Genomic DNA, 9,480 nt, shown 5'->3' with positions numbered 1-9,480 from the left:
GAGGGTGTCATCTGGGGTGGGCGTGTTGGCTCGAGGGTGTCATCTGGGGAGGGCATGTTGACTTTGGTTCTAGCTGGCCACACTAATGAGTCTGCACGCAGTTCTGCTGCGATCGTTAATGTCGGTGACGCCTCCGAGAGCTTCAGTGTCCTACATGAGGAAGTTTGTGGTGGTCAGGTGAGCACGGGGCTGGTTTTCCAGTTGAGGGCCCATGTGTAGCAGGTGCTGCAGATCAGGTCGACCTCCCGCTGGGCAGGTGTCTTTTAGGTTCAGGTGTCAAGGTGACAGGTGTCCCACTGTTCCTACACTTCAGCAGCTGGCACCACAGCGCTGCATTCACTCCTGCATGTGGAAGGCAGGTGAAGGATGGAGAGGCATGGTGCCTTCTGGCCTTAGGCTGTGACACACTCTAGCAGGGGCTGTGATTTCAGGCACTGAAACTCCTCCTGACAACCCTTGAAGCCAACATGGTAGTCAGGCTCTAAAGTGGCTATGGATGACAACTACCTGGTATCCAGATCCCTTCTGTGGTCCCTTCCTCAGGAAAGTGACTGATCCACATAGCCCGTGTGGTGTAGGAATGACAGTCCAGGTTATTCCTGTGGTCAGATCACATGAGACCTTGCGCCTTCCATTTTGTTCTCCTCTGTAGGAAGCTGGCTCCTGGGTCTCGAGGACTGCCAAGTGGCCCAGGTGGAGATGCACAGGGGGAAAAGCAGGCCTCCTGCCAACCACCACCATGGTGGGGATGCTCCATGTTGGAAGCAGCCCTTGCCTCAGGTTAGACTCTACAAAACTGCAACCTTCACTTTGTTAGCTTCATTCTTGAGAGACTTCAGCTAAACTCTCTTTAAATTTCTGATTCATCCATATCATATTACATGAAAAAAAAAACCCTGTGATTTGAGGTGCCATGTTTTGGAGCTAGTTTGTTATTTCAATAGTAGATAGCTGACAGAAAAAGGTATACTTTGGCCCCATTTTCAAGATAAGGGAATTGAGAAAATGACAGCGCCAAGGCCACACCTCATCTAAGTGGCACAGCCAGCACTGAAGCCTCCGTGTTCTGATTATGGGAGTAAAACCCTGCAGATGCTTTCAGGCCCTCCCTCCCACGAGCATACCAGACTCACCTTGCTCACAGTGCTCCCCACTAAAGCCAGGCTGGCACAGGCAGGAGGGCTCCCCTCGAGCTGAGATGTGGCACTGCCCATGGTGGCACTTGAAGGCTGAGCATGCATTGGCAGAGTCATTCTTGTGGTCACACGAGGCCCCTCCATAGCCCTCAGCACATCTGCATATGTAGGAGCTCCCGCTTGCCACACACTTTCCATGGTTGCAGCTGGGGGCAGAGAGGAGGAGGAAGAGGAAGGAAGCGGACCAGAGTTAGTGCCACTCTAGGCGCTCTTTCCCCACCCCAACTAGGAGCCAGGCTTATGCCAAACAGCTCAGAGTTGCAGGCCCTCTAATTGCAGTCCAAGTGGCCTCCATCCCGTGTTGTGTCCTTCTCAGCCAGTGGCCAGGCAGCCGGAAGCTACTGGGCCTCACTCAGTGTCCATTTCCATTTCTAAGCACAACAGAAGCTACTGTTACATACCCAAACCAGCACTCAGGTATCCAGGGACAAGTTCCTGCTTGGAAGAATATAACTTTCTATAAACATTTTAATGGCTTTGCCATCTTTTTTTTTTAAATTTTTTTTTTTTTTTACATTTTATTTTATTTATGTGTGTGTGTGTGGCCAGCTCAGCCCACCAGGGGGTGGGGCTGGTTGGCATGTGGTGCTGGGGGATTGAACCACGGTCCCTGTGCTTTGTTTAGCTTAGCTTGTTCTAAGTAGGTGCTTTAGACCACTGAGCCATCTCACCAGCCCAGGCTTTGCCATCTTAATTGATAATAAGACTATTACTACTACTGGTACAGGGTGAGCATTTCTAATCTAAAATCTGAACTCCAACATGCTCCAAAATTCAAAACCTTTTGAGCACCAATATACTATCAGTGGAAAAGTCCACACCTGACCTCATGTAATGCATTGTACTCTATAGATGCTCTGAAGATCTCGCATAAGATTACCTTCGGGTTGTGTGTGTCAGCTGGATAGGAAACATAAATGAATTTCATGTTCAGATTTTTGGTTCTTTCCCCAAGATATCTCATTATGTATATGCAGGAATTCCAAAATCTGAAAACATCCCTACTGGGATGACATTCAGAGATAGGATTTATATTAATTCTAGAATCATACATACTTTAAAGCAACAGGAGGCTCCAGCCATTTATAGCTCTCCTTCCTTCCTGCTCCAAAGCATTATTTTTCCAGCTTGTTCAGCCAACCAAATAACTAGTTTTGGCCCTCGGGTTATTTTTGCTCAATGTAGATTTCTTAACATTAGGAATACTGCGCCTCTCACATTCGGCATGAGGCCCGGCACACAGTAGGCCCTCACCATGTGTTTGTTGAGTAAGAAGTTAACCCTGTAGAGACGACTCAGCTGCGCATGCGTACGCAGCCGCCTCACTCAGGCTAATGGCCAAGGTATTGAGAGTCACCCTCGTTCTGCTTGTCACGCCAAGTACATGTGGGGACTATCTACCCAAAGTGATCCCTTTCTTTTGTCACACAGAGGTGGCTTGGAGGCTTGTGGCAGTTCTGGACAGGGTCTAAGGCCACATGACAAAGACGAGTTTTGAGCAAGGCCCGTGCATGTGATGTCACTGAGCAAGACCTAATGCCCTGAATTCGAAGCAAAGCCACTCAAAAAAAAAAAAAAAAAAAAAAAAAATTAAATTTAGAGCCGGGTCTACAGGGTCTCACATTGTATGTCGGACTCGTAGAGATCTTCCTGTTTACAGCCTCTCAAGTGGTGGGATTACACCATGGCCAGTCTCAATTGCTGTCTCAGTGTGCCTGGGGGAGGGGGCGGGGCAGGTACAGCAGACCCAGGGATCGAATTCCCCACCCGGGCACCAACTTGTAGGCGCTTTAATTCGCTGAGTTATTTAGCCGGCCCTCAAATATTAAACAGTTTCCTTAGTATCATCCCAATTCTTCCCTCTCCATCGGTAACTCCTCCTCGGTAAGGGCAGAGATGCAGGGTGTCTGAGTCTGTGTCTTATGGGACACTGACCTGTGGCTGGAGCAGGGGTCCCGGGCTTCCTGGTCACACAGCGGGCCCGTCCAGCCCGAGTGGCACTCACACACTACGCTGTCCTTCTCCACTGCGCGGCACAGGCCATGCTTACACACTGTGCAGGACTTGCAGCCTGGAGAGACCCCCAGGGACTGCGGAGGGAGGGCCTTGAAGTCCTGCAGCTCATTGTTGATGCGCACTTCATGGATGCAGCCGTGAAATCCACCCAGCGGCCGGTCGGCGCCCTGGCGCAGGGCCGAGAGGCCTGTGGACGTGGGAATGCCTGCGGGAGAGGAGTTAGACAGCCTGAAAGTCCTCTCCTGCCCACCAGCTTGCTACACCCGAACCTAACAGCCCTTGGGGAGAACTTGCCCTTCTTGGTGTAGAGCCTGGGGCCTCTGGTGTTCACATCAAGGCCCTAAATCTGGACCTTATTCACACAGGGACAGGGATCCTTGGTCCTGCAACAGGGCCACTTAAAAATTTAAATTTGTTGCTAATATTTAAATATAGAAAATTTCTCATAAAGGTGTATAGTATGCATTTTCCTAGATAAAATGGTCCCACTGGCTGAATGATAACCACTACCTCTTGTAGGTCTGGGACACATCTTATACCAACTTCTCCACTATTCTCCCTGGCCTGGGCATCCCATATTTCAGCTTTCTCCCAGGAAAAACAAACTGAAGTTTTGGGGTGAAGATGTGGAGAAGATCTTTATTAGCGGAACATTGGGGTTCAAAGTTTCAGACTGCTGCCCTCTGTGCTGTGCACCCCTCTTTCCAGGGTTTTTGAGACTATTGATAGGGACCTGATTTGCTTTCCTTTTTTTTTTTCTTCTGTATTTAGGACAGGGTCTATAAGGTCTACCGGGTCTCACTGCATAGATCGGTGTGATTCTCCTGTTTTCAGCCTCCCAAGTGCTGGGATTACAGGTGTGCGCCACCACCCCAGTCTTAGATGCTGTCTCCAACCGTGGGCGGGGCCAGCATGGCAAGCCCAGGGATGGAAGCTGGCTGCTGCTGCGCTATCAGGCTAGCCCCTGATTTGCTTCTCACTTGAGTCCAACTTGTGTTTTCTCTCCCTTTTGTACCTACCGCGTATGTGGAGCCCAAGGCCAGTGTACAGGCTGGAAGCAGAGGACTCAGAGCTGCTCTGGCTATCCCTGGGGCAGGTTCGGGCAGGGGAGCAACAGCCTGCTCTGGGGAGAAGCTGTGCCCCTTCTGGGATGGTCCTGGGCCAGGTGCATTTCCTGGCTTCCTGCACCTGGGCGGTGGTTGACCTGACTGTGAGATTTGGGGACTTTATGCAGGCCCCTTAGAGAGCATCCCTTGGGGTCATCTCTGTTGAACAAACTGCTCTGGTGGCTTCCTCTGCACACAACTCTTTGAGAACTGTTCAGTCTCAGGCTCTACTAGACTGGCAGCAACTTTTTTTTTTTTTCTTCTTTTTTACAACCTTCATTTAAACTTGAGCTTCTCTATCAACTAACTCTTGTGGTGGCCAAGGAGGGAGAGGGCAGAGGGAGGTTCCCTGAAGCCTGCAGTCTAGAGCCTAGACCTGCTTCAGCCTCCTGCTTCTCTTCTCACCCTTCCCAGCCCATCTTCACCTTACCCGCTTCCTCAACACCTCTCTGCACACCTTGAAGTTTCCGCAGAGTCCTGCTGTTTCCTTTCCAAGCCTGTGTTCAAAGTACTCTTATTTGCATGGGCTGCCTAATGCCTGTTCACCCCATGAGGAGTCAGCTTTGCCATTACTTCCTCTGGGACATCTTTCCTGATCGGCTTTGGCAGGGGTACTGAGCTGAGAGCAGGGAGCCCATGGCATAGGTCTGCATGCAGGTGCTGAGCAGGGGACAGAGGGGAGTGTTACCTCCAAGGTAGAGTGGGCTGTTGACGCCTACTGCCGGCTGCTTCTGGAGCTTCCCCAGGCTCTTTGGTGCTCCTTTGTCCACCACCAGGTTCAAGGTCTGGTTTAGCATCACCAGCTCCACGCTGTGGAATTGCCCATCATTCACTGTCTCCACACTAGGCAAGAGAGCAAGAAAACCGCCACTAGTATTCCCGAGTGCCTTCTGGGGCCAGGCACTGGGCTGCCGATTTGCCCAGCAGCACTTGTATTTTGTTTTCCTTATTTTTTTCTTTGTTGTTTTTTGTTTGTTTGTTTTTGAGACAGGGTCTTGCTACATAGTTCAGGCTGGCTTTGGCTTGGAGGCAATCCTATATCAGCCTCCCAAGTTCTGGGATTATAGGCATGCTCCCTCAAGCCTGCCTTTTACTTTTTATTTGAAAACAACTTCAAACTTAAAAAATTGCAAAATGCAGTATAGAAAATATGACCCACTTTTTCCTATTATCCACATTTGCTTTATTTATCCCCCCCCCAAAATTTCCTGACCCATTTAAAGATAAGATACATTTATTGTGGTCCTTCACCCCTGGATAGCTCCCTGTGCATTTCACAAAGGTGGGGCTATTCTCTCCCATAAATACAGCATAGCTAACAACTCAGGTAAATTTAACATTCATACCATTCTTTATCTTCTGTTCAGATTTACAGTGGACTCAATAATGCCCTTTGTAGTATTTTTTTCCGACTGCAAAATTCTGTAGACTCGGGTACTGCATTTGGTAATCAGTATGTATTTGCATTGTTTCTGTCACTTAGTAATGCTGGGTAATCTACCCTTCTTTTTAAGAAAACACCTTCTTAATTGTGGCTCTACCTGGGCACCCTCTTGAATTCTTTTCTGAATGCATTTCCTGTTCAGTTGTCCTGTATCCCTTTTGACTATCAGTAAATGTATAAGGTTAGTATTGCTCTAGAGATACTAGTCAAGAGAAAGTTATTTTGGTGCGCTTTCAATTTTTCCTAGTGCACAGGAAGTAAATTCTCAGGTAAAGCACCAGTACTTTCTCCTTGTCCCACCTGAACTCATCCCATGGGCTGCCAATGTCATGTTGTACTGCACTTGGGGAAATAACACCTTATAACACCCATGCCAAGGAAGTTTCTTGTTCCCATTACAGAGCAAGGAGATGGAAGTCCGGGTAAATTACATGGTTTACCCAAGACTCCATAGCTAATGAATGCAGACCGAAGGTTTGGCCGTCCCTTCCTCCTGGTGCCTCTGCTGGTCCCAGCAGCTGCTCCCAAGGTGCATGATGGGCCCGGCAGGATGCTAAGTGCGTCACACTATTTGAACGTCATAACTCTATGAATCGGGAGATCTCTAGATCCCAGAAATCCATTTTCACAGATAGACACTGGTGCCCAGAGAGGACAAGTGCCTTGTCTGAGGTCGCCCAACTAGTATATGACAGAAATAGGATTTGTTGCAAAACTAAAATTAAAAACAAAGGAGGAAAGGTTTGTTTTGGCTTACAGTTTTGAGATTTTGTTTAAATAAAATATTTTATTATTTATTTAGTACAGGGTCTTACTACACAGCTTAGACTCACAGTGATCCTCCTGTCTCAGCCTCCCCAGTGCTGGAATTACAGGCACCACATCCAGTTTCAGTTGCCAGCATGGCATGTGGTATAGGGAATTGAACCTGGGTCCTTGCACTTGCCAGGCTGGTGCTCATGCCGCCGAGCTATCTCCCCAGCTATCTCTCCCCAGATTTTAGCCCAGGGTCACCTGGCCCTATTGTTTGGGTCTAGAGGGGCACAGTACTTCCTGTGGGAACGTGTGGCAGAGGAGGCCTTTTCCCCTTATGGCAACCAGGAAGCAAAACAGAAGAGAGAAGGGGCCACTGTCCAGTACGCCCTTCAAGGCCTGCCCCAGTAGCCTAATGTCCTCTCTCTAAGCTCCACCCCCTTGAAGTTCCATTCCCTCTCAGTAGCAACACAGGGGGCAGCCAAGCCTTCAAAACACGGGACTGGGGATGCAGCTCCCCAGCCCAGATGGGTGTAATGAGCACCGGCCCTGCAGGGAGCTTGATGGTAGCAGCAGGTCTGGGTGGTTTGAGCACTCCCAGCATCAAGGGCTAGGGATGAGGGGCAGCCGTTTCCATTCTAGATGCACACGAGTCCAGTGAGCGCACACACCTGAGCTTCCTGGCCGCTGGCTCTATTCTCTGCCTCCTGAGTTCCCTGGCCAGCCAGTGGCCTCTGAGGGCAGCTGGCCAGGAGACAGTCCTTGCTCAGTCTGGGGATTGGGCCAGTAGAGTAAGTCAGTGGACCACAGTAGATCCTGTCTCCCGCTTCCTCAACCTGACAGGTGCCTGGGCTTTGAGTGTCTGCACATTTCCACCAGCTCTTACCATCTCCGAGGCCTGTGCTCTTGAGAGCCCCGTGTTACAGGGAAGGACCGTAAAGAAAGTGACCAAAAACAGAGTGCTTGGAAGTGACAGGATGGAGGTGCAAAGTAAGAAGTGCTTCACATCCAAACCTGGATCCTCTTGTGGGTGCCAGTCAGTCATGGGCTCGTGGGTCACCTTGTTCCTGGTTTATCTTAACCACGGTGTCCTGAAACAGAGCTTAAAGCCAGTGCTTTGGGGCCTGGGAGATGGCTCAGTAGGATAAGCGCTTCCCTGGCAAGTGCAAGGGCCTGAGTTCAATCCCTGGTTTCGGCCAAAACAAACAAACAAACAATAACAAAAAAACCCCCAAAACAACAAAAAATAAAGCCAGTGCTTTTCACATGATGGGTCCCTGGAGGTTTGGGCTGGGCAGTGCTGACAGGTCTCGTTACCACCATCCCCAGGTTAGGATGGCTCCATTTCTACTTAAAAAAATGTCTTGGACTTTGAAATAAAATACCAGTGGGAAGAGTGACACAACCAGTATAACAAGAGAAACAAGTGAAAGACTGTTTGTATTAAAAGAAACAGTGTCAGGCTCCAGAAGTTAGTCTCCTGGGGAGACATGTGGGCCTTGCAGGGGACCGCAGGAGGGCCTGAGAGTATTTCTGATTATCCACTGGGTCAGACTGAGGCAGCAGGAAGGGGAAGGGAGACGGTGTGGAGGGTGGCAGAGCCGTGCTGCATGGCTGCAGCCTGGGACTGCCACGACCACATGTTCTGGTCATGTGGGTCATTAGCTTCATTTTTGCTGTTAATAACCATGGTGGACAAACATTCTTGAGGGCCAAGAGCCCTAGGCAAAGACACCAAAGTCACCCGGCCTCTCTCATTTAACCTTAACAGCCCCAGGTGGGAGGTGCAGCTCTTTTGCTATTTGGAAACAAGGGACTCCAAGTGCCCAGTGCAGTCTTACAGAGGAGATGGTCCCATCTCAGGTCCTGATGCCACTGTTCTCAAAAAGGGGTTTTGAGGGTGGCCATTCCTGTGGGTGCTGGTGGTTCTCACCTGGATGCCGACTGTGACCAATAGGTGGCGGCAAGGCCCCACAAGAACAAAAAGTGCCTGCAATTTAGTTGGGTGGCAGCTGGCCTCTTCACCCTGGTGTTCTCTCTTCTAGCCTTATAGCCAGCAAGGAGGTGGTGCCCGGCGTAGGGCTGGGGAGCTGGCAGAGCTCATTCTGGTGGAAGCCTGATCTGGTTTTAAATCCTGACTTTGCCACTTAGTGGCATCCTCTGAATATCAGACTTCTTATTCCTTACCGAGGACTGGTGCTGCTTGCCTGGGGCTTGTGCTCAAGCTCAAGTGAGACAAAGATCTTGGCAGTAAATGGAGTTGTGGTAATTAAGACCCCAGGAACATGCACTGTGCTGGGTAGAGCTTGCTTTCTGTTTTAAAATGCTGGATATTTCATGTAGAAATCAGCGTTTTTAGCTTCTTCTGATAATCTGTACCACGACAGCCTCTGTTGGGGCTGAGGCTGGCTGCCCCTCTGTACATGGGGTACCCTTCAGACTGCCCCGGCCCAGTGCTTCCTGATGCCCATGCAGGCCTGCTGCCCCATGGCTTTTACTTGCTTGGGCCCTTGGCTTTGAGGACTGGTGAATTTACTTTCTAACACGCCTTGCTGCTGAAGATGAGAGAAATCCATCCCATTATAAGGCAGGGCAGGGCAGGGCAGAACCGAACTGAACCGAACCCAGGGCCTTTCTGTGTATTTCCCTGGTGACCTGATCGAATCTTTTTTTTTTTTTTTTTTGTACTAGGGATCGAACTCAGGACCTTGAGCTTGCCAGGCAGGCACTTGTGTGCTGAGCTATCTCACCGGTCCCTGACCTCTGATCTGATAGAATCTTTTTTTTTTTTTCAAAGTTTTATTGATAAACAGATAGCAATGAGACAGTTTCAAATCTAATCGGAAGTACAGTTTCAAGGAATCATACACTGCATATATTCTTCTCAGTGGTTAATTGCTGTACAAGAAGTGGACTTGTGATCCTATTTACAAACACCATTAGAACAAATCCCTCCATTCATTAA

The 9,480-nt window shown here is 49.4% G+C and overlaps 1 protein-coding gene across 1 annotated transcript in view; it reads right to left on the bottom strand.

The window, feature by feature from the left end:
• Slit3 (slit guidance ligand 3) overlaps positions 1–9,480 on the bottom strand; it is a 621,317-nt gene that overhangs the window by 12,624 nt on the left and 599,213 nt on the right. The window contains exons 33-35 of the mRNA XM_004637040.1: positions 5,007–5,161; positions 3,132–3,417; positions 1,134–1,342 (exon numbers count right to left, since the gene is read on the bottom strand). Coding sequence (XP_004637097.1) covers positions 1,134–1,342; positions 3,132–3,417; positions 5,007–5,161 — 650 coding nt within the window. The remainder of the gene's footprint in view (positions 1–1,133; positions 1,343–3,131; positions 3,418–5,006; positions 5,162–9,480) is intronic.

The sequence above is a fragment of the Octodon degus genome, unplaced genomic scaffold (genome assembly GCF_000260255.1).
Source record: "Octodon degus isolate 3935 unplaced genomic scaffold, OctDeg1.0 scaffold00085, whole genome shotgun sequence".
Lineage (NCBI taxonomy): Eukaryota > Metazoa > Chordata > Mammalia > Rodentia > Octodontidae > Octodon > Octodon degus.
The sequence above is the reverse complement of the archived record's forward strand: the minus strand, read 5'-3'. Positions and strand labels throughout refer to the sequence as shown.